General features: G+C 45.9%; 2 protein-coding genes across 7 annotated transcripts; one reads left to right on the forward strand and one right to left on the reverse strand.

Annotated features, from left to right (window-relative positions):
* The first annotated feature begins 19 nt into the window (after positions 1 to 19).
* CSRNP2 (cysteine and serine rich nuclear protein 2) lies at positions 20 to 15,267 on the forward strand. 2 transcript variants are annotated; one of them, XM_030835050.2, is made up of 5 exons: positions 20 to 283; positions 4,995 to 5,231; positions 6,522 to 6,781; positions 9,960 to 10,256; positions 11,819 to 15,267. In XM_030835050.2, exons 2-5 carry the CDS (start codon positions 5,081 to 5,083, stop codon positions 12,737 to 12,739), a joined length of 1,629 nt encoding a protein of 542 aa, XP_030690910.1. In that variant the 5' UTR covers positions 20 to 283; positions 4,995 to 5,080; the 3' UTR covers positions 12,740 to 15,267. The 2 variants fall into 2 exon arrangements, with proteins under 2 accessions (XP_030690910.1, XP_060161488.1); XM_060305505.2 differs by lacking the exon at positions 20 to 283 and adding an exon at positions 711 to 1,105.
* Positions 15,268 to 16,159: 892 nt separating this feature from the next.
* Positions 16,160 to 23,934, reverse strand: LETMD1 (LETM1 domain containing 1). 5 transcript variants are annotated; one of them, XM_030835058.2, is made up of 9 exons: positions 23,789 to 23,934; positions 23,089 to 23,240; positions 21,115 to 21,230; positions 20,435 to 20,517; positions 18,899 to 19,085; positions 18,674 to 18,775; positions 18,422 to 18,574; positions 17,884 to 17,980; positions 16,788 to 16,997 (listed from the first exon to the last, which is right to left on the reverse strand). In XM_030835058.2, exons 1-9 carry the CDS (start codon positions 23,908 to 23,910, stop codon positions 16,927 to 16,929), a joined length of 1,083 nt encoding a protein of 360 aa, XP_030690918.1. In that variant the 5' UTR covers positions 23,911 to 23,934; the 3' UTR covers positions 16,788 to 16,926. The 5 variants fall into 5 exon arrangements, with proteins under 5 accessions (XP_060161491.1, XP_030690918.1, XP_060161489.1 ...); XM_060305506.1 differs by lacking the exon at positions 23,789 to 23,934 and adding an exon at positions 23,345 to 23,747; XM_060305508.1 differs by lacking the exon at positions 17,884 to 17,980 and having other exon boundaries at positions 16,160 to 16,997; positions 23,089 to 23,261.
* Between the last annotated feature and the right edge of the window lie 130 nt (positions 23,935 to 24,064).

Consider the following 24,064-nt stretch of genomic DNA (forward strand, 5'->3'; position numbering starts at 1 on the left):
GCGCTGCGGCCAAAGCCTATTGTTAGCCGGAGCCGGGGCGGTTCTGGGCGGCTGCTGCCGGGGGCGCCCGAGTTGCCGGCGCCGCCCGCCCTCCGCCGCCTGCCGGCCGACCTGCCCACCCACCGTCTCTCCCCGCCCTGCCGCCTTGGGAACTCCCAGACCGTCTCCGCGGCCCCGGGACTCGCTCTCTCCTCCCTCCTTCCCACTCGGGCTAGGGCGGCGACGGCGGCGGCAGCGGGGGCGGCAGAGACCATCACAGGAGGAGGCAGCTGCGGCGGAGCCGGTAATGGGCCTGGGGGTGCGGGGCGGAGGGTGCCGCCTTGTCCTTTCTCGGGATCGGCCTCCCGGCAGCTGTGGAGGAGTGGTCAACCCAGAGCCGCGGGGATGGAGGGGTCAGAAATGAGGGAGCCACGAACGGGAGCGGTCGGCGCGGGGGGCGGGGAGCTAGGGCGCCGCTGGGAAGGGAAGGAGTCGGGAGAGGCGTGGGAGCGAGGGGCACGGAGGACGCGGGCCCGGACTGCGGGGGCAGCTTGAGTGAGACCGACGGGCGGGCTTAGAAGCCGGCAGGAATTCGGATGCGGGTTGAGTTCGGAATGGAGTGGAGATGATGTACGATGGAGGGAAGTGAAGGAAGGGGAGGGGGGAAATAGAGGAAAATGTGGGAGGAGTGGTTGGGAATTTGTGAGTAGCAGGCAGGAAGGGATGGGAAACCGGGTAGGGGCTGCAGACGATTGGAATGAGCGGGAAGGTTAGCAGGAATCAGGAAAGGTGCCCCGGAGCTGAAGGGTTCAGCGGGGGTGTCCGTTAAGGGGAACTGGTGACTTGACATGTCCTTTCAACCCAGGTTCCTGATGTCTCCCATTTTTTCTGGCGTTGTGTGGGAAAACGAAAGCATCACTTTCCCTGGTTGCTAGCTTGATCTTTTTTCACAGGCCCAAACACGCAGCTGACTGCCATCCATTCCTTTTAGTGCCATGGTCTTGATTCATCCTTTTAAAGGGGTTTAGAGTGGCAGTGTGACACACAAACCGTTCTTCAGTATGAAACGTTAGAAGTTATCCCTAAGAGACACAGTGTCCCCTTGTCCTGCAGTTTTCAGTTCAAGGTAAATCCATAGTTGATTCAGATTTTCCTTTTCTTTACTGACTTTCCATTTTGCAAATGTCCAAAGCCAGGAGGATGTTGGTGTGTGCCAGATTTATAAATGACTGGATATCCTTGAGAGTTAATGGCTCCTGCAGCATCATGTTCCATTTCTACCACAAAGATCTCATGTCCTTCATACGATGGGAGGTTAAACATGGAAAGCCAAATTCTAACCTTGTGTCAGTGAAGGGATAAAAACCAGGGAGTGACGGATGGAGGGGGGCTTCCCTGAAATACCTAGTTTAAACAAGATGTTTTCACTTGAGCACTTTGTAAGTTCACGATCCTGGTAATCACACGGACACATGGATCCACGAAATTCATAGTATTTGAGAAGCAACTCACAGTGTTTTGTAAAAGGAGAAACAGGACCTGTCATCTTATTTAGGTTGATCCTGACACTTAGCAGCAAGCCTGCCTTCCTCTAACCCTACAGCTGGTAGCACTGACGATCTTACTAGAGATTTTTGGCCCTTGACCTTTAGCAGGTTGGGTTTCACTTGAGTAGAGAGACCTTCCCCTGTGAGATGTACCTTGTCTTATTTTGGACTCATTTATGAGAGAGGCTTTCATTACCTAAACTTTGTCAATACATTCTGCATCCACAAAATTGGGGGGAGGGGCAGTTCCTTTTCTGCTAGTCTCACGTATTTGGGCTTTTGTTTTTGGGGGTGGTTATAGGAATCCACATAGGCCTGAAAAGGCTTAAGTCTAATACTAAAGTACAGATATGATATAGATCTATATTATTTGGTGCTAGCCTAAAAACTTCTATATACTATGGATCTAAATTATTTCATGTACCTTTGGGAAATGTTCAACTAGTAGAAACACTTGAGAAAAGACAGAAAGACATGTAGCTAGAAAGGGTCAGTTGACCTTTCATTTTACTGGCATAAAAGCTTTTATAGAGGTTTGCATTATTTTCTCCAAAAGCATTTGTTGTTTGAGTTCGTCATTTTGACAGTTAACTGTCAGTTATGACCTGCATTTCCAGTCTCATCGTGTTTATTTCTGTATGGGTTTAAGTGCTTGGAGTATAACTTAGAAGTGTTTTTCTCGAACATAAGCACTGATCCTCTGCCAATGAATAAATAGTTGAGAGAAGTGGGAATGACTGACTTCTAATTGTGGTTTGAAAGGAAGTTGAATTGATGAACTGGAAAGTGGAACCCATTCTTGTTGTTGCTATTTCAGAGAAAGATTTCTTCAGGCCACAGTGGAAGTGGGTGGGAGGTTTCTTGGTGCCCAGTGGACATCTTTATCTAACAAGTCAAGTTCACACCAGAGAGTTGGATGAGGAGAGCTGGGTTGAAATTTAAACTTATATTGGTTGTCAGGACAGAATCGTCGGATTTTTTTTTTTTTTTTTTTTAAGAATGGGTTAATGGCAGAAAAAATGATGCTAACATCCTGGATAGGGTAAAGAGAGCTCAGTCAATATGGACATTATTTACATATATAGCCATTCAGACATTTTAAGGAAAATACTTTTTTTCTAGGTTTCACATCTTTTTTCTACTTTCTTACCTGCCTCTTGTCATTGCCCAGAAACCTTTACTCCAGAAGTGGAAGTGAGGAAGACGTAGAAAAAAGAGAGAAAGAGAATAGAACAAGCAGCCTGCAATCCTGGCTGCAAGAGAGTGCACAAAAAGTGACCTGAAGAGAAGGGATACCCTGAGGGTACCTGGGTTAAGACAGTGGAGAATCCTCATAGTAAAAGATGATCTTGGACCAGACCCAGCCTCCTGCAGGAAATACTCAAAGGCAACCACACTACCAGAAGCAAAGGGACACCTGAACAAAGGACAGGGTGCACATTTGCTTCCAGTTGTCAATCCCCGAGTGCTTCCAGGCTGAGGAAAAAGGCACTTCCTAGTAGCAACACTAACTGGATCTTAGTTAAAACTGAAGCCAGACTTACGTCCTTTCTGAGAAGGATTTTGAGCTCAGTCTGCTTTTTCATGTGGTCGATAAGATTTTTAAGTGGGGAGGAAATATTAAATTCAGTGGTCAACATTCTTTTATTTTTTTTATTCCACCCACATATGTACTCAATAGCAAAGGTCTCCCCTCCCCCAGTAATAGAATGGAATGAGAAATTTGTTAGTTAATAGGTATCTTTAAGCCCAGCTGAAATCTTAACCCATAAAAGTCCTTGGCTGTCTCCATTCTTACCCATGTCCTAGGAATGTGACCTCTGATGGTAAGATCAGTAACCTGAAGAACAAAATTGATACTTTGGTTTCATTTTTAAATTTAATTACAATTCTTATCTAGTGCTTGATTATTTTCTTTCTGGCCAGTTTATTTCAGGAATGTGCTTTTCTGAGACCTATGATGACAGGTTTCTTAGGTGCATCTTGTGACTTGAATGCAGAATTTTGATGAGATTTGGCTAGATAAATTAGGAAGTTCCTAAAGTACTTATTAGGTCTGGTTGACTGTGTAGAGCTGACCCAAGAGCAGGCAAATCGCTTCCAAGAGACAGTCCAGAAAAACAGCTCTGTAGCAGGCATCTCTTGACACCACAGTATATTCTGGGTAGCTGCTCTGCAGTAATGCAGCCCTGGCTTTCTGGGCAGTGTTGTTATTCCTGCTGCATAATTAGCAACTAGTGAGATCATAGTCTGGGGAGATTCTGGCATTACTGAGGCAAAAGCAGGGAGGTTTCAGATCATCACTTGTGGCTCCAGCTTTGACAGCGTTTCTGCTGAGCAGATTCATATCCTTGGGAATTTAAGTCCAAAGATGGAGGAGAAAGATTTGTACCTGGGAAATGGAATATCCCAGATTCCTTGGTTGTGTGGCAGCATGTTGAAAACACTGCCTGCCATGTCAATGTAACCAGAATAAATTGTCACTCCTTCTGCTGTTTGTTGTGCCCTTGCTGGTTTCTTTATTAGAGGGCAAAGATTGTAAAGCTACGTCTTCCTTGCACAGAGGATGATGGTAGGTCAGCTGAGCCCTATTTTATGGAGCAGTAGGCGATTGGGAAAGAGTCTGGGTTTTGAAGCCAGTGCAGATTCTAATCTTCAGTCCATTCTTTAGAACCCAATTTGACCTTTTTAGGAGGCTGGTGAGACACTTTACATTTGTGAAGATCTGGGTAAAGCATTTCCCTGACTGCCAATGTACTTTGAAATTGAAAGCCTAGAGCAGTATTTCCCGAAGTGTGTTCCCAGGATCATTTGCCCCCCACCAAGATGCTCTAGAAACAAAGGGTTCCTTAATCATGGGTGCAAAACGCTGCATTCTATTTCCTCCCACCCTTCACCAGGTTCATTAGCATATTAAAAGCCTCTAAAAGGTCTTCCATAAGCAGTTTTCTAAAGTATTTTGACACAGCGGTTCCATTTCCATGTAAAAGCTATTAATATCTATGGAACTAGTTTATTTAATGGATACGCTTTAGGAAATGCCAGGCTATATTTCCACTAGGAATAATAATTGGATCTAGTCTAGGTTTAGGCACAGCCTAATTCTGCCTTTGATCCCCAGTCCCTCCTGCTGACCCCGTGGAGAGCTCTCCTGGGTGAGCAGAAGAGCAGCTACTGTTACCCCAGGGCTAATGAAGCCTAGAGGCCAGCCGGCTTGGAAGCAAAGGCCTTCACTCCACTGGGAAGGTGCTGCTGCTAGTCATCTCATTATCCTAAGAGTGACTGAGACTGGAGGGCTGGGGAGAGACAAAAGTAGGAGAGTGCTGGCTGGAGAGAGATGACGTTGTTTCTAGAGAGCAGACATCAGTGCTAGCTCGGGTGCTTTCTTCAGTTGGAGAGCCGTGTGTATAGACTTGGGAGGGGTCTGTCTTAGGACAGGAGTGCTGATTCCTCTTTTCCCCTGGGCAGAATCCTAATGCACCTGGCTGACTGGTGGTGAGCAGGGGCTTTGGGGCCAACGTGGTGGGTTCCCCAAGGAAACCCCTTTGAAACCAATGGATGCATTCACGGGCTCGGGTCTCAAGAGGAAGTTTGATGATGTGGATGTGGGTTCATCAGTTTCCAACTCCGATGATGAGATCTCCAGCAGTGACAGCGCTGACAGCTGCGACAGCCTCAATCCTCCCACAACTGCCAGCTTCACACGTGAGTGAGCTGCTCCCTCCCTGCCTACCTCCATGTACCCCAAGCACTGGAGCCCGTTGCAGCTCTTTGAGACACCCTTTGTCCAGCTTGGGGATTTGCCCTTATTCGTAATCTCTCCCACACGTAGCTCAGCCTTGCTCTTTGGAGGACCTCATTGCTCTAATATCATAGACTTATATTAAATGTGAATTATTCTAGCTGATTTTACTTGTGCTGTGCTTTGTGAGTCCCCAGAATGGGTTGGATTAAACTGAAGAAGGAGTTGTCTAGGAGTCTACGCTTCCCCACTAGAGTCCTATAGAGTTCCACAAAATTGTAGCTCTAGCAGGACATAAATGCTTACTGCCTGGACAACTGGGGCATCTCCACACTTCTTAATTCTTATGGTTCAATTAGTTTCTTGGAAAGAACTTCGGATTCTGTAGATCGGGGGTTGTCTGTGGGCTAAATCTGGCTCACTGCCTGTTTTTGTAAATAAAGTTTTATTGGAACACAGCCACACCCAGTGTCTACGATGGCTTTTCATGCTACAGTGGCAGAATTGAGTGGTAGTTGGCAACAGAGACCTCATGGCTTGCAAAGCCTAAAATATTTACTACCTGGACCTTTACAGAAGAAGTTTGCCATCTCCTGCTATAGAGCAGCACTATCCAGGGGGTGTTGCCTGGTCGTCTAGTGGTTAGGATTCGGCATTTTCACTGCTGTGGCCCGGGTTCAGTCCCTGGTCAGGGAACTGAGATCCCGCAAGCCATGTGGTGCGGCCAAAACAACAACAAAACACCATCCAAAAGAATGTTCTGTTATAAAAATGTTCTATATCTGCACTGTCCAGTATGACAGCCATTAGCCACATGTGGCCATTGAGCACTTGAGTTGTGATTAGTGTAACGGAGGAGCTAAATTTTAAGGTTTATTTCACTTTAATTAATTTAAATTGCCCACATGTGGCTAGTAGCTGCTGTATTGGACAGTGAAGCTATGTAGATTGTTACATCCTGAAAAGATTACCTAGAGATTCTCTTCCCAGCTGATGTCTAAAAATAGATTTTGTGATCATCTGTTTGGGTGAAGTCAGTCTGGAGGCAGTGGTATGGACCAGCAGATGGTCAAGGTCCCTTCCCACTGTGCTTTTAAGATTTGAAAATTAGGAAGGTCTCTAGACCTTCTAAAAGTGCTCCTACAGGGAGCACTTTTGGAGAAGAGTTGAGAGCCTAGATGAATGAGAAAGAATGAGGTCCCCAAACAGGCCATCTCTGGGTTAAAAGTTTTCTTTCTGTGCTCCCTTCTCAGCCACATCCATCCTGAAGCGGCAGAAGCAGCTGCGGAGGAAGAATGTGCGCTTTGACCAGGTGACTGTGTACTACTTTGCCCGGCGCCAGGGTTTCACCAGCGTGCCCAGCCAGGGCGGCAGCTCTCTGGGCATGGCCCAGCGCCATAACTCTGTACGCAGCTACACGCTCTGTGAGTTTGCTCAGGAGCAGGAGGTGAACCATCGGGAGATTCTCCGTGAACACCTGAAGGAGGAGAAGCTCCACGCCAAGAAGATGAAGGTGCCTAAGGGGTCTAGGGTCTGGTACTTCCCATGTGCCAAGATAAAGCAGGAAACCGTCTAGGTCAATCATGTGGTATTTTTGTTTTGTTTCGGTTTTGGACTGTTGCCTTTGGTACATAGAGATTCCGTATCTTTCTAGTGAGAAATCTCAGATTTGGATTCAAATGTCAGTCTGAGATGCCATTCTTTTTGTCTCTGGTAGGGAGTCTAGCAGAGATAGCAAAATGGCTTCCCTAGAATTCTCTATTCTCACCCGCTCTGCAAGTGTTTTTAAAGTTTAAGGTGTGAATACCTGAAGGTATTCAAGTCTGCCACCCCTGGACCCTGAGGAAGCAGTGTTTCAGTTTCTCGTCAGATGATTGTCCATTGGCCTGATGCACAGAACAGGTTTGGGGTCTTTTACATCCTCTGAAAGGATCCTGCTGATTCTGTAACTCCCATTGCTAGATGATAGTTTTTCGGGTATAAACAATAGCATTACCAAATAGTTATTTCGATCTGTTTAGTACTGGGCCTGCAGTCTGATGCCGCACCAGCTCTTCAAGTTTAGGAGGAGAACAGGGCTGGAAGACCCATCTCAGATGGCTCTTTATAGCTACACGTTTGCTCTCGGCACTGCTTGGCACTCCACAGCCATAGTTGCCACCAGTCTGCAAAAATTGCCCCCAGAGTTCCTAGTTCCAAATTTGGAGAACACTGCTTCAGGCCTGGCCAAGTTCTTCTGGGCTCAAAGTATGCGGACCCACATTAAAACAGGTGGCTGCATTATTTCCAGGGTTGTGGGTGAAATCCTAATGAGACACACCAGAATGTGGTAGGGTTGGAGAACTGGTGGCAGAGGATGTATGTGAACCAGATCTCGCTGCTCTCTCCCTTTGAGAGCTCTATGTCTGCTGCCCGAAGTCTACGCCTAAAGACTTAACACCTGTTTTTCTAACTAGAAGGACATTCAGGCTTCCCTTTCTTCTGTCTGAGGAATTCCGTCACTGACCCTATCACCTTCCTGCTGCTATAGCAACAGGTGGGCAGATAAACACTCTTGTTACCATTTGTAATGAAGGTTTTCTTCCTATTCCCTAAGAAGAAACATCTCCCCTAAATCTGGTAGAGGGATGACATGTCAAAGCAGACACCCTGTTCTGTGTCCTCCCTTGTAGGAGGTCTAGGGACAAAGCCAGGCAAACTTGAGACTGAGAAACAGGACTGCTACTTATTAAGCAGATTTAGTGAGCAGCACAATGGTGGCATCTAATACATCTTCTGTGTCGAGAGAACACCCTTACTTTGCTCCACTTTACTCTTTTCTTAGAAATTTTTCCTTCCTTAGCACTCTATAGGGGAGGCAGTTGGTCTCAAAAAATATACATTTTGCCTCTCCCATATGCCATCTAATATTTGTTTTCCCTTTGGACTTCCACCCCCTCCAAAAAAAAAGCTGCTGCTGCTTTGCATCAGTATTAGTACCTATCATTTTTCTAATATTTTATTACTTTTTTTGGCCTTTTATCCATATGGAATTCATTATTATGAATAGTATGAATTGGGAATCTAACTTACTTTTTTTTCAAAAGAATATACAGTTGTCCCAATACCGTTTAATGACTAGAAGAGTCTTTTCCTTACTGATTTGAAATGCCACCTCTGTTAGAATATATTAAATTCTCATATCTACATGGGTTTCTTTCTATTGCATGTCTCATCTCTTTCCTTTGAGAGGATAGCAAGGAGGGAGGGTGCTTCGGAGGAGGCCAACCCTGGTGAAACAGGCAGGAGCAATGCTAAAGTCTGTGGAAAGGCCCCTCGTAGTTGGCCTGCCTGGGACAGAAATAATAGTCTAGGGGATCCCCAGAAGCACCACTTTATTTCTCTCATTTCTCTTATCATCTCCCCCCAAACAAACAAACAAACAAAACAGGTGTATGCCTTACTAGCCAGGTCTCTTGCATCACGTCTCTCCCAGGAGTTGTTCCTTTACCAGCACTTTTTTGGCTGGCTGATGAAAAAGCCAAACCTGCCAAAAGCTTGGCTTTTATCCTGCTAGTACCTTCCAGAGCCCTGGGGATTGTGAGGCCTCGTTTTCTTTACCTGAATTCTCTAGTGAGTTTTCAAAACTCATTCAGCCACAGATTGTCTTCAGCCTGTCCTTCCACTAAGATCCCCTTTCCTGGCTCTCTGTCCTTCTTATCCAGAGAACCCAGATTTCTGCCTGCAGAGAGTACACTCGATATCATGTATGCCACCCTGCCTCACACACAGACTTTTTGAAACCAAATAAAAAAGGATTAGGAAGGAGAAAGAGGGAATTCCCTGGTGGTTAGGACTTGGTGCTTTGACTGCCGAGGGCCCAGGTTCAGTCCCTGGTTGGGGAACTAAGATCCCACAAGCCACGCGGCACGGCCAAAAAAAAAGAAAGGAGAAAGAATATATTTCTTCTAGGCGTGGCTTGGAAGTGAGGGCTTTCTTGACAGCCATTAATAACTTCCTCATTTTTTTTCTCCTCCACATAAAATGAAGCTCTTCTGTGTATGCACAGATAATTATTCACACTGTGGGGATTCAGGTTCATTGACAAAGACTGGTAGGTAGTCTTGTGCTATACTTTAATGTACTCTTCTTCCCACAGTGTGGTTTGGGGTCCTTTAGGGTGCAAACTGAAGGGTGTTTTGCAAGGTTGTTTACATCCAAGGAACATACAGCCATTGAAATACCTTCTCTTCTTCCGTGTATGAGAAGGCAGGTTAGCCGAAGCTAAGGGACACAAGCCTGGGAATGGAGGGTATATTTGTGGGAAAAGATCATCTTCTGGGAGGGAAGGTGAGACAGAGGTTTTACGAAGCGTTGATCCAGAAAGGTGATGTCCCTTGTGTTGACGGGCTGGTGTTAGAGCTGCACAGGCTTCCTGTCTTCCTGCTCTAGAACTGTTCTCTTCACCGACTCTATCCTGTACGGTAGCCACCAGCCATACTAGTGGCTGTTTATACGTAATTAAAATTAAATAAAGGTAAAAGTTCAGTTTCTCAGTTGCACTAGCCCCATTTATAGTGCTCGGTAGCCACACGTGCGTCGGGATGGGCGGCACGGATATCTCCGTCACGGCAGAAAGTTCCCTTGGCCCAAGCTGCTCTAGGTGCACCCGGTGGGAAGGCTCCTGCTGATAGTGCTCTGTCTCTTGGCAGCTGACCAAGAATGGGACAGTGGAGTCGGTGGAGGCCGACTGCCTGACATTGGATGATGTTTCAGATGAAGATATTGACGTGGAAAACGTGGAGGTGGATGATTACTTCTTCCTGCAGCCTCTGCCCACCAAACGGCGACGGGCCCTGCTGAGGGCTTCTGGGGTCCACCGCATCGATGCTGAAGAGAAGCAAGAACTTCGAGCCATCCGACTGTCACGGGAAGAGTGTGGTTGTGACTGTCGACTGTATTGTGACCCGGAAGCGTGTGCCTGTAGCCAGGCTGGGATTAAATGCCAGGTCGGTCCACATTTTGCTGTGATAGTATATCCACCCTAGAGTCAGGGGTGTCTAGTGTGGGTGCCAGTGAATGTGGGAGATTCCCATGCACAGGTGAACACTTCAGTTCTACAGCCCTCCTCCACCAACAAAGAAAACAAGTATGACGGGATTCTTAGGCTGTGGAGATAGCAATGATCTTTTTTTTTCTGTGTATCTCACTTCAGAGGTGATAAGCAGCAGTTGCTGGCACATGGAGGAACGGGGGTTAGTGAGTTTAATATTTAATAGCTGTCCTTGAATGTGGACTGATTCCTTGAGGTAAGTGGAAGCAGAGAACTGAGGTAGGCCTTTAGATTTTATCCTACAAACACTTATTCACAGTACCTCTACTCCAATTTTGTAAAAATCAGAATAGTCCTCAGAATCTAATTCAGGATCAGATTTGGGCTTAAATCCATAGTGCCCTAAGAGATAGAAAGCGTCATCCCCCAGAGGGCCTTCTGACAAGGGACAGTTTGGAAGACACATCTCAACTGAAAATGGCAGTACCATCCCAAAGAATGACATTTATCTGGAACCTGTATACTGAGGCTGTGGTGCTGAGTCCTTGTGGTTGGAGTTATCTTAACCTTTTCTTTCTTATTTTCAGGTTGGTATCAGATAGCTATAGCAGGTCCGACCAGATAATGCTTTTCAGACTGAGTCCTGTAATGAATCACTCTGTTACACACAGACCTGAGGACAGTCCTAAGAAATGGATTGTTCCTAAGAACTGGAAGGGAGAGTTCTAGAAGCTGATTTCATAGGAAGACACTGTATTTGTACAGAAGACTTATTTGTCTTCTCACATTTTAAATTTTATTTTTGATACGTATGGGGTGTTTTCATTTGGGGGATTCAAAAGGGAGATAAGGAGGTAGAAAGCATCTCCTTTCCAGATATCCCTGGTGTAGAAGTTAATTATCTTGATAACTACTTCCACACCAAGCTGGCCAACCATCAAGGGAAAATGAAGCAGGTAGTGAAAAGCTGGTCATTATTTTGTTCAAACCTTCAGTATAGCACCTTGGCAAAGGCACCTTTGCCTAGTTTCCCCATTATGTATTGCTTTGGACTAGCGAGATCTTCTACCTCCTTTCCCATCCCTGTCATCAAAGAACACAGTAGGCTTGGGCCCTGGCCTTTTGTTTTCCTAATAAAGTAGGTAGGTTCTGGAGAAGTCTCTGAGGCATACCCATTTCTTTTCTCTGTGAACTGTCAGCTTTCAGAGAGGTATCCCTGGTCTTTTGACTGGAAGGGCCCTTTCACGTGATCTTTGTCTTCTTTTTATTTAGAAGAGGAAACAAAGCCCTAGAGAGAGAAATGACTTTCTTGAGGTCACACTACTAATTAGTGGCTGTGCTAGAATGGAAAGGCAGGTGGTCTGATAACTCCCATCTAGTGCTCTGGTAGCTCACGCTGCAGCTTGTGTTTTGAATTGGTTGTTTCTCTTGTAAGAGGACCTCAAACCCTGACTCCCTGTGTTCGCCAGCTAACGTCTCGTATCTCATCTGGCCTCAACCTCCTTGTCCCCTCCTCAGGTGGATCGCATGTCCTTTCCATGTGGCTGCTCCCGGGACGGCTGTGGGAACATGGCTGGGCGCATTGAATTCAACCCAATCCGGGTCCGGACTCATTACCTCCACACCATCATGAAGCTGGAGCTGGAGAGCAAGCGGCAGGTGAGCCGCCTGCCAGCCCCAGACGAGGAGCCCTCCCCCGCTGCCAGCTGCAGCCTGGCGGCAGCACAGGGCTCAGAGACACAGGACTTCCAGGAGTTCATCGCTGAGAATGAGACGGCGGTGCTGCACCTGCAGAGTGCGGAGGAGCTGGAGCGGCTCCAGGCGGAGGAGGACCCGAGCGGCTCCAGTGCCAGCCTGGACTCCAGCATGGAGAGCCTGGGCGTGTGCATCCTGGAGGAGCCCCTGGCTGTTCCCGAAGAGCTGTGCCCGGGCCTGACAGCCCCCATCCTCATCCAGGCTCAGCTGCCCCCAGGCTCCTCCGTGCTGTGTTTTGCCGAGAACTCAGACCAGCCAACTGCCTCAGCCGTGAACAACCCATCCTACTTGAACAGTGGGCCCCTGGTCTACTACCAGGTGGAGCAGAGGCCAGTCCTGGGGGTGAAAGGAGAGCCTGGTACGGAAGAAGTCCCGCCCTCGTTCCCCAAGGAGAAGGATCTGAGTGTCTTCTCTCTCCCGGTTACCTCACTGGTGGCTTGTGGCCCCACAGACCCGGCTGCCCTCTGTAAGTCAGAGGTGGGGAAAACATCCACTCTAGAAGCTCTAGTGCCCGAAGATCGTAACCCCGAGGAGCCTGAGGATGAAGACTTCCGCCCCTCTTGGTGCCCCTCAAACCTCCCCTTGCGCACGGACAACGAAGAGGGCTGTGTGGTGGAGACCGCACGGCAGAACGAGGACCGGCCCCCTGAAGAGCCTTCCCTGGAGCTCCCTCTGGCAGTGTGACACAGGGATGGAGATTATGCCTCTTACCCATTCTCTATTTATTCCCTTATTTTATCTAACACCATTTCAAAAACAAAACTGTAGAAGCAGCTGCTGCTCCCATGTTATTTTATTGGGGTCTTTGGGGAACGGGTAGGAAAGGATTGTCTGTACAAGTATTTTTTACAGGGCCAACAGAACCAAGGAGACCAGCCTCAGCTCGATCTGGGGATAGAGTCTTGGGGCAGAGGAGGCTGCATACTGAGCTTTCTGGGCCGTTGGAACCGCACTACGATCTCACAGGAGAAGCTGGGTAATTCAAACAGCTGTTCACGTAGGGACCAGAACACAACAATTGGAACAGCATGACAGAGCCCCTTCCCTCTCCTGAGCTCCAGGCGGGGAACAAGCTCATTTTCCTCAGTGGTTACTCTGATATCCCACTTTGGTGTATCATAATAATACAGTTGGAATCAGCTGGTTGAGTCTAGAGAGGAGGGGGTGAAAGGGTCTCTGCTTCTGTACAAAACATCCAGGATCTATATAAATTTAACCTGCGTTCCCTGGGCCCCTATTTGGTAAATAAGTTAATATTTGACATGTTTGGTGTTCTCTGACCTGTTCCCCACACTGGGGATTCCTGGTCTTAACTTGAATTGTTTCTTTCACATGTTCTTAGGTACTAGAGTTAAACTGGTCTTGTTTTTTTTACCCCTCTGTCCTTTTTCCTTTGCAGGGAAAGAGCTAGGTTGGCTGGGGATGTGGCATCGAGAGCCTGAGTCCTCTGTGTACGTCTAACCCCAGCTCCATCGGGCAGCTTTAGTCTGGGGCTCACACGTCCCACGGGAGGCCTATGTAGAGCATTAACCTGTGCCCAAAGGAGGCAGCAGGAACAGGCTGCTGTCTAGAAAGATGACTTTTTGCCATGCTTGCTTTTTCACCCAGGTTGTCCCCCCTACCCCAATTTGAGCTTTAAAGGAATGTAGAATGTGGCAAGTTCACCAACTAGTTTTTGTTTCCTTTTTGTATCTGCCCTCATGGTCCCTCTTGGATATACAGGGTTAGAGTTCTTATACTGTATTCTTATACTGTTCACCCCCAATAACTGCAAATGCTTATTGGATCCCTCCCATCTCGATATATAAAGATTGGAGGCCAAACCAGTTCTTAAATGCTACATACAACTTCCAGGTTCTGAAGAAGTCAGGTTCTGACTGTAACCTTTGAGGTCTAGAGTGGGACTCACATTCAGTTTGTACCTGAATTAGGGGGGATACGGTTCCTGTTCTCTTATGTCCTGCTTACGTTCCTGGATGTCCTCCATTGACCACCACTGAATTCTTTTTACTAGCAAAGTTACCTTTGCCTGTTTTATTTCATTCTCTTTTTTATGGCCTCTGTTTGAAGAGGGAGGCAGTAGGGAGCAAAACACTCTTTAGCATCCTTTACACCATGCTTCATTACTGCTATGGTTTATTAACCAGAAAAAAAAAAAAGTAAAAAACTTTTTTTTTTTTGCTGGAGGAGCTAACTGTTCCTACTTCTCTTGCTCATAAAGCCTTTTCTTGTGGGATCTTAAGGCCCTGGTGTCTGAAAGCAACCTTCACATACATTGCAGCAGCATTTCACCTATCAAACCTAAACTGAGCCTGAAAGACCTTGTATTTAACACAGTTACATCTTTTAACGCATTCTGCCTCTCCTGTTCATTCCTGTTTTTGTTGGGTTTTACATTTGCAGGGGAGTTAATAAGTCATAGGCCCTTATCTCTCCCCATTCTCTAGTCTCGAAATGGAGTTGAGAGTCTGAAGTACCTGAGATCTAGGTGCTATCCCGAACTGAGCTACACTCTGCCACCTTAGACTGGTCCCCTCAGATATAAGACTGAAGTTTAATTGGGAATTTGGAGAAAAATCTTTCTAGAAGTTTGTGTTGGAAGGTGAAGGTGAGCGTTGTACATTCCCTCCTTAGGAAGGCTCCAGCCTAAGCTAGGGAGTGGATTTCACCTGTTCAGTAAGACACACATTTGGGTTCAAACCAAGAATTTGCATCTAACTAGACTCATTGCCAACCTCCAAGATAATTTGATTTTTCTGAAAAACTAGTTTAATATAAGTCCATCCCTTCATTAACTCTGCAATTCTGACTCACCTATCCCAAGCTTTTAAATGCTAAATATTAACGTTTAGCATTAACTGTCTTGTCAAGCAAAGGGCCTCTTCTACAAACCTGATCCATCTCGTTTCTGGTGCTACCTGAGTTGGACAGAATTATAGTTCATGGTTGCTAGAAAGGCTAGGCCTCTGATCACAGAGGCAGAGAGCTGCAGTCCTGCTTAGTCTAGGCCTAGATAAAAAAATTATTACAACGCTTAATTATTTTCCAATTTCCTTTCTCACATACTGTACGCAGGTAGTATTTCAATGTGAATCCAAAGCTTGTCTGGTTCTCTGAAAACAAAATTTTTTTTTTTTTTTTGCCTTTTAGGTCCTTTACATTGTGATAATGCTGTATTTAAAGAGAATATTTAAATGTAATATTAAAGAAATATCCAAAAGAATGGTGTGTTATTCTTTATCTTGGCAGACCACAAGTCAGTTACTTGTTAGAGAAAAGATGCTTCTCTAGCATTGTATATAAAACCAATTAGGTCAGTTAAGGATTAATGTTAACAATAGGAATGTTTTATGGTGGAAAAATAGAACATTCTTTGGAGCATCAAGAGCTTGACTTGCATCATATGCCCTAACATACCTTTTCAGCTGAAGCAGGCCTTGATCTGTGCCCTGCTGGAGCTTTTCCCTCCTCAGTCCCTACTCTTGGGGCCCACTTTGTAATTCCATTACTTTACACACACACACACACATATATATATATATATATGAAATTCTCTATTCCTGGTTACCATCTTAAAATCCAGCAAGAGGATCAACTTCAAATTAGCTCCTTTGTCATTTCCATCCCATCAAAAGGTTCTATTCCAACCAGTTATCTTGCCATTAGTTAGCTTATGTCAGTCAGTCTTGTAAAAGGAGCCTTAGTAAAATGATTAGGGTATGCATAAGTAATTTCCAGCAACTGGTTGCAGGCAGTCTTTACTTGAGCTTAAAAACAGTGCTTCATGCGTTTACAATAAGTTACTACAGGTCACTGATGCACACAGACAAAAGCTGAACCCAACTTACTATCTCAAAGTAGACCTCTCCTGGTCTCTGGGGCTGGGCAGTAATTAGTACCTTACAGGATTGATCCACGGCCCAAAGGCGGCCCCTGTCAGCTGCAGTTGGATCGCTGCAACACAGTGGAAGTAGCAAAGCGTTTAAGATCCACAGGGGCTGTAGCCCAGTCTAGAAGTTAAGAGAGGGAGGGGAAGGCTGTAAACACTTGATTCAAGAAGAGCTTGTATTTTCTTTTATCTTTCCATTAGAATGTTCCCATAAGTTATTTACTTAAAAAAAAAAAAAAAAGTTAAGGTGCTCAAAGGATTTGAAAAAAAGGGAAGTGGTTAGCCCTGTGAGGGAAACAAAAAATAAAAATCCCTATTTTTGGTCATATCAAAGTGCTGACGGAGGCATCAAAGTACATGCATGGATATAAAGGCTCCAGTTTAAGTAGTGCTGTTCCCCTCATCAGCCAGAAACTGTCTTGAACAAAAACAGCTGTAACGGGGCTTCCCTGGTGGCGCAGTGGTTGAGAGTCCACCTGCTGACGCAGGGGACACAGGTTCGTGCCCCGGTCCGGGAAGATCCCACATGCCGCGGAGCAGCTGGACCCGTGAGCCATGGCCGCTGAGCCTGCGCGTCCGGAGCCTGTGCTCCGCAACGGGAGAGGCCACAGCAGTGAGAGTACGGCAAAAACAAAAAAAAAGCTGTAACGAATGTGGCAGTGGGTAAGTCCTAAGCCAAATGAGGATTCCCACCTGGGGCAAAAGCTCACTTCCTGGGACCCGAACTTAAAACACCATAGTAAAAGCCCAGTACAAAGCCTGCAGCCAGCTCCAGCAAATTCTGAGGAAGTTGGGATGACACCTCTTGTGGGCCGCCCCAGCAGGAGGGTTTCTTTCAGTTCCAGCTGCCACACGGGCACCTGCTCCTCTGCCTTGCACACGCCTAACAGGGCACACACTCTTTGCTGACAAGTGCTGTTTGGTCCCACGCTGCTGGACTATGTGACTGCATGCAGGACAATGCCACCTGCTCCTTGTCGGCTCAGCGCCTTGTCCCAATGTAGTTGATGGAAAGCAGGACCACATTGTGTAGCAAGAGGGACAGCTCAGCTTCTGAAAACAACATCAACGTTAATGGTTTGGCCAGGGAAGAGCCTGCCTTCCAGCTACCTTGTTATGTGGGGCTTGACACCAGAGGCAGAAAGCCAAGTACAGGGAGGTGTGACATTAAGAGGCCACTGTTCTCAAAGTTCCCCTGCTTCATTCCAGTCCCTGCATGCACACTTTCTTTCCTTCCACCGAATATCTGTATCTACTTGATTCTCATGTGATGGCAGTAGAAAATTCAGAGATGGTAATGGTACTAAACCCCACTGTCACCCTTCGGAATTTTCCGGTAGAAGCTGGTCCTCCAGGGACATTTCTCAGCCCCAAGGAGATTAGTAGGCCTACCCTGATGTTCAGAGGCTTAGAAGATATCGAGGCCTAGCCAAAGGTTCCAAACAGGAGACCCATAGGTCTAATACCCACTCGCAGATACTTTCTGTTTAGGCAACTGAGTGTTTTCATTCTGAATTTGAACGCCTTGGGGCTGGTGCTTCTCCCAGAGTTACATGGCGAGGTCTGGAGACATTGCTGGTTGTCAGAACTGGGTGAGGGGGTGCTACTGTCATCTAGTGGATAGAGGCCAGGGATGCCTGCTGTATCGTCTTATAATGCACATGACAGCCTCCACAGCAAAGCATCAGTAGTGCCAAGGTTGGGCAACCCTGCTTCACACTCGGGTTCCCATAATCCGTAGTCCTCCCTCTTGTCTTGCACAGTCTACTTCATTACCTGCCTAGCCCCTGTAGGCAAGTGAGTCTGCGCCCTTTCAATTAGACATATATATTAGATAAGGGTCTCACACTACTTAATAATTAACTCCCAAATAAAACCTCAGAATAAAATACAAAAATGACTTGGATCTTAGTGGCATAACCACAGGCATTTGTCTCACCTTTCAGGCTGCAGGAAAGCTGCAGCCATTCTCCCAGCCAAGTTCGACACCTCTCTTCAGCAATATGGGTGGAATTCAGGCCACGAAGATAACAAGCCTAGATCGCTCAGAAGAGAAACAATCCTTAATGATCACAGAGCAAGTATGCCAAGGAAGTATAAACCCACAGAGAATCCCAAATCCCCTTTAAATAAGTTAAAACCTCATCCCCACAAGAAACCTTTCACCATGGCTATATGAACTCTGATGGACAGGATGAGAAGCAAAAAGCCCTATACAATCTAAAACAATAGATGTAAAGTGTAGTGTCCTTGCTTTTTGAAGGGCCAGAAGAAAACATACATAAACCAAAATTATTGTGGGCAACTCCTTCCCACTAGTTAAGTTCACTCAGAAAAAAAGACATAGCAATGAGGTGAGAGAATAAAGAGCCTGGGTTCTGCTGTAACAAGCAAGACAAGGAGCTCCCTGGAAGCTCCCAGCCCCGTGAGCTCAAAAGCCCAAGGACTGCAGGTTGATATTGCAATCAAGCACTTACCGACTTCACCTCCTGCGCAGTCAGCTGACCAATCCCCAGCTTTGCCAAAGCCTTGTCCAGTTGGTGAATCACAGTGGTATGAGTCTTTAAACGGTATCTCAACAAGACAGGAGGCAGATAAGGTGTGAGAAGCATTGCTCGACTCAAGGCTTTCTGTGACACAATATAGGGGGAGAAAGTCAACTCGGTGTTACTGCAAGTAAGACCTGAAGCGAGGTGACGCCATGGAATAGAGAAAGCCTGAGTGCTCACCATCTGCAAAGCATGGAGCTGGTTCATGCCCAGAGGACGGTTAGAGAAACACTCTCTCAGAGCCAGGATATCATGTATTGCTGGGTGGGTACCACGTTGCATCTTGGGAGAGGTAAGAGATGGGCAGATGTTAGGAAGGTCCAGACTAGCCTTCTTACCCAGTTTTAGTGCACGCTGGATCTAACAAGATTCCTGGTTTGCAAGAAGGGTTAATTGGAGGAATACCTTGGTGCACAATTCTGTCATATGCCACCGGAGTCCTGAATCAGAAATGAGAGGGATAACCTTTTCTAAATAACAAAGAATTTCTGGGTGGGACTGCTTCCGGAGAGCATGATAGATATCTAAGAAATCAATTTGTTGCTTTGGGGTCCAGAAATGTTGGATCAGCAGTTGCCTAGGAAACAGGTACCTGAAAAGAAAAGGAATCACAAAGTCACTTGCTGAAACGGGCATCTTTCAAAGTGAGCTAAGAAAGCATTTAGCAGACATGAATGCTTGGAGGAAGAGATGGAAACACTACTTCCCTACCTTACTGTTCTTTCCTGTAAATGAGTGTCAGACCAAGGTTTAAAGATACACTGAAGCCCAATTTCAAGCAACGTTACTGAGGTTATGTAAAAGGAAGCAGTAAGGGAACAGCCTTGTATGCAGCAATCAGATAAATGACTCCTTTTGAATCAAAGCATGTGATGAACATATTTTGGACAAAGCTGCAGACAGAGCTGGACTTTGTATGTGATGTTGACAACCTCAAACTGTTCACAGTCCCTATGTGTATACAAAATGGAATTCCTCTAATTCATTTCTCTATACGGGCGGTGGTTTTAAAACATGGTTACAAATTCCCTGGCACTCCTCTTATTGAGAAGTGAGGTCTGTGCCTCTGGTTTTTAAAATCTGGGTGAGTGCATCAACCAACAGAATAGAGCAGAAGTCTTTGTGACTTCCAAGGCTAGGTTATAAAAGGCCATGCAGGGCTTCCCTGGTGGCGCCAGGGAAGCCCCATGCAGATTCTTATTTGCTGGAACACTCATTCTTGGAGCCCTAAGCTGCCATGTAAGGAGTCCCGCTGCCCTGAAGCCACCACATTACAGAGGCCATATGCAGGCACCCTAGTTGACAGTTCCAGTCTTCCAAAGCCATCCTGGCTAAGGCACCAGACCTAAGAGTGACCTTAGACTGTCCAGACTAGTCCATTCACCAGTTTTAACTATCACTGAGAGACACGGGAGAAAAATCTTTCCACCACCTGAGTCCTGCCCAAATTCCTGCCCCATAAAATCATGAAAATGGTGGTTGTTTTAAGCTATTAAGCTTTGAGGTTGTTTGTTATACAATAGATAACTAGAAAAACATGCAAGGTCATAGTTTAAAACTGTCATCTTCAGATATAAGGTAAAGTAATAAAGATTGGTATTATCAGAATATGAAATGCATTTTTCTCCTGAAGAAAAAAATTTGTCCCAAGTTGCTATGCCTCTAAGAGAGTGGGTTGCTGCCTCTAGGGATGATGGAAAAGATCATTATCTTATTTCACATCACACAGGAGCAGCTAAGAGACAGGGAGAAGCCAGGCCACCTACTCCTACAGCCGTCGCAGTAACCCAGGTGGCTTTTATGAACCTTGGGCTAATGAGAAAATTGGAGCAGAAGTTTGATAACCTCTGCCTAACTTCTGAAATGGAAAGTTCTTAATTTGTAATTTAAAAAAAATCTACATATCTTCAGTATGCCGGAGAGACAGAACTCTGTACTCACATTAGCAAGAAGACCAGGTAGTTGGCAAAGGGTGGAATGGAAAGAATACCTAGGAAAAGACACTTGGCGACGTCTCGACGGAACTAAGCAGAAATAAACACAGATGCAGTTTTAACCCAAGTAAGTTTTTAGGACAATGGACAATCCCTCCACCCCACTGTGCAGTAAACTTCTATTAGAGCCCAGGTAAGGATCAAGGTTATTTCTATCTACCTCTAGTTGGTAAGTTCCTTAAGGACAGGAGCCCTGATCTGTTTACTTTTGTATCCCAAACAATGTCTAGTACAGGGCCTGACAGTATACCAAATCCCTAAGTAAATTCTTCCTGATCTGCAGAATGGTCCTAGATTCTTACTCTCAGCTTCAAAACTACCATCAAGTTATCACCAAATACTACTTTCCTGCTGCCTTTGGATCCTTCCTTGCAGATTTTTATATGTTCAGAAATGAACTGGACTTTACTGTTCACTTTTATTCAGAAAGTGTTCCAGAAACTCTACGGAGCTCTGCTATGGAGGCTCACAACTCTGAATGAACTGATTCTGACAAATGATCTGATCTCATGGCAAGGGGCAACAGCTTAGTCAGTGGTGAAGAAAATAGGAACGAAAAGACTTGAGCTCTGGGTTAACTTTAATTATATCACCGTGAACTTCTGGACATCTGCCCTTGGCGCATACCTGTCTCAAATGCTCCATCTCCCGGTATGAAAGTTGATGAAACTTTATATTGTGCTTCCACATATTTGTCTTTATTCTTCTAGCCTTTTTGGCATCAGCCCATAACATCTGCAATCCTACCTCATTAAAGTAGAGGACAGAGTGTGATGTTATCCCAATCTGATTACCACAGCCTTTTGTTCCATGTTCACCCACAACACACACTTGTCCCTCCCTCCCCAATGCTACTCTAAATCAAAGCTTTAAACTAGGTCACTTGAAACTCTTGTGAAGCTGACCTATATTTCGTTTCTTATCCTTCTCCCCTCTGCCCCCTTCCACCCCCCTGCCCCCTTCCACCCCCCTGCCCCCAGCATATCACCTCTCTTCCTGCCAAGCTGGCGTTCTGTGATCTACCAGGGAATGGTCTCCCTCTTCTGGTTCATTACTCACTCCCTTTTTAAAATAAAAATTCAAAGCTCTTTAACCTCAGGAAGTCTTGCTCAATTAACCCTTTGTATATCTCAACCAGATATTAACTTTTCTCCTTTCTAGAACACTTTTATAATTACTGGAATTCAACATATTTCTAAGATTGCATTTTCACTTCATTCCAAGATAATCCTTACACTGACCTAGAACTTTAGTTCATAAAAATGTTTTCCTATTTATGAATGAAATGGTATAATGTCTAGGTTGGCTTCAAAATAATACAGGAGAAAGCCAATGTATAATTGATATAAGACTGGTGGCCGTGAGTCAATAATTGTTGAAGTGAGGTTGAGAATATGGAAGTTCATTGTATTACTCTACTTCTGTGTTATGTTTGAAGTTTTCTGTAATAAAAGGCTTAAACACAAACAACCAAAATGCTTTCAGACTCTTTTTTTCATTTGATTTTAGTTATAAATTGGGGAGCAGACAAAGCAGTCATTCTTATCTCCACTTTACAGCTTTTGCAAGTACATGAAGCTAGTAATAATTATAATATTCAGAGCTGACAATGTGGGAGTTTACTATAACTGGTGTTATGATAAAAAAAGTAGAGTGGGCTTCCCTGGTGGCGCAGTGGTTGAGAGTCCGCCTGCCGATGCAGGGGACACGGGTTCGTGCCCCAGTCCAGGAAGATCCCACATGCCGCGGAGCGGCTGGACCCGTGAGCCACGGCCGCTGAGCCTGCGCGTCCGGAGCCTGTGCTCCGCAACGGGAGGGGCCACATCAGTGAGAGGCCCGCGTACCGCAAAAAAAAAAAAAAAAAAAAAATTAGAGTATAATAGTTATAGCTAGCTACACTTACTGAGCAGTCACTATGAATCTGGTCCTAAGGACTTTACATGTATGGATTTATTTCATCTTCATAGCCATGCAGACAATAGGCAGGTTCTATTACTACCCTCATTTTACAGATGAGAAAACCAAAGAACAGAGAGGTTAAGTAACAAGTCCAATCACACAGCTAGTGACTAGTTGGGATTTGAACCCAGGCAGTCTGGCTCCAGAGTGGACACGTGACACTCTACCATCTCCTAGTAACTAGCAGAGCTCTGATCTGAACCGAAACATTCACAAACCAAGTACGTGTAGTGCTATTTCCACAACGTGCTACCCAAGAGAGATCTGTGACAAACATTAGACTACATTTTCTTACAAGCCAAGTCAACTGGTAAATCACAGGGCAGGTCTGTGCAGCTATAGATCTCTGCCCTTGTGCACGACAAATAATTTCTACTATAGTCAGATGTGTGGTTAGGAAAAGTGCAAAAATACCTATAATCCTCCTGGGTGTTGTCAGAAGTTGTTTCTCAACATACCTTTCTAGAAACATCAAGAAGGGCTAACTTACAAGAAATAGTTTAATGCTCAAGCATTTATGAAACAGAAGACATACCAGCTTACACCCCCATCGCAGAGCCTGCAAGCGATCTTACTTATTCTAACTCTCTGACACTGCCCAAGAGCTGATTCAATGGATTTTTATTTTAGTTTTGTCTTTACCTTTCATGAAGATTGTATACAGGACATAGAAGCGGGGGAAATGACGACCCAAGAAACGATGGTATTTCCCATTAATCACTTTTGTCTTGGTCACCACATAAGAGATCAAGCTCTTCACATCTGCCTTTGGAGAAAGGTGAAGCTTTGAAGACCTACAAGGAAGATGAAAGAGACTATCTGGGAACCAGCCTGGAAGCCCCTTCACGCCTGGGGTCCATAATGTAAAACATCTGCTTCAGAGAATGTATGCTAAGACCTGAAACTTCTGAAATCCAAAGATCTTGAGATCATGGAGAGATAAGCAGTCAGACTGAGAAAAACAGATAAGGCAGACGAGAGGCCAGGCAAGAATGGATGTCGGGGAAGCGGTGAGTCTGGAGAGAGCGGAAGGCCTGAGGGGCAATCTGAGCAGCAGGCTAAAGCCAGAGAGGTGAGATCCGGATAAGCAGTAGTAAAATCTGAGCCGAAAAAGGGAGGCTCAGGACACGCGGGGAATTCAGACAACATGGGGCACTGAGAATTGAGAGGGTCACGAAGCCAGCTCTCTAGCAGGGATCCCGGTGCGAATTCTGCGCGGCACAATAAAAATCCAGGGGCCGGGGCGTGGAGCCCTGAGAATTAAGACACAGCATGCAAACAAAACTGAGACACTGGAAGAGCCTGAACGTCAAAAATGCTTTTCTCTCTCCAAATCCCTCACCGAGGGGCCCCCCAGGCCATGCCAGAGCGAACAAACTGCAGCCTCCGGGCGACATAAGGTCCAGGGGGCCCCGCCGAACCCCACAAAGCAGCCCGCGCCCAGCACATTCTGGAGACCGCCATCTTCGCAGTGAGGGAGGGGCACACGAGAGTAAGTCGTCTTCAGGTCAAAGTTCCCGTACGTTGCGTTCTTTTGACGACGCATGCGCCTTTCCTGAGAGCTGATTGGTAACCATAGACCGTTCGCCTCGCGCTGCCCGGGCGAGGAGCGTACGCT

Source organism: Globicephala melas, chromosome 10 (assembly GCF_963455315.2).
Source record: "Globicephala melas chromosome 10, mGloMel1.2, whole genome shotgun sequence".
In the NCBI taxonomy this organism is placed as follows: domain Eukaryota; kingdom Metazoa; phylum Chordata; class Mammalia; order Artiodactyla; family Delphinidae; genus Globicephala; species Globicephala melas.

Coding starts and splice junctions, on each gene's coding strand:
- LETMD1 (XM_060305508.1), bottom strand. CDS start 23,910: ATGGCGGTCTCCAGAATGTGCTGGGCGCGGGCTGCTTTGTGGGGTTCG. Junction 23,262..23,788: donor ATGGCCTGGGGGGCCCCTCG/GTGAGGGATTTG, acceptor GTTCCCAGATAG/TCTCTTTCATCTTCCTTGTA. Junction 21,231..23,088: donor GTATACAATCTTCATGAAAG/GTAAAGACAAAA, acceptor TTAATGAGGTAG/GATTGCAGATGTTATGGGCT.
- CSRNP2 (XM_030835050.2), top strand. CDS start 5,081: ATGGATGCATTCACGGGCTCGGGTCTCAAGAGGAAGTTTGATGATGTG. Junction 5,232..6,521: donor CACAACTGCCAGCTTCACAC/GTGAGTGAGCTG, acceptor CTCCCTTCTCAG/CCACATCCATCCTGAAGCGG. Junction 6,782..9,959: donor TCCACGCCAAGAAGATGAAG/GTGCCTAAGGGG, acceptor GTCTCTTGGCAG/CTGACCAAGAATGGGACAGT.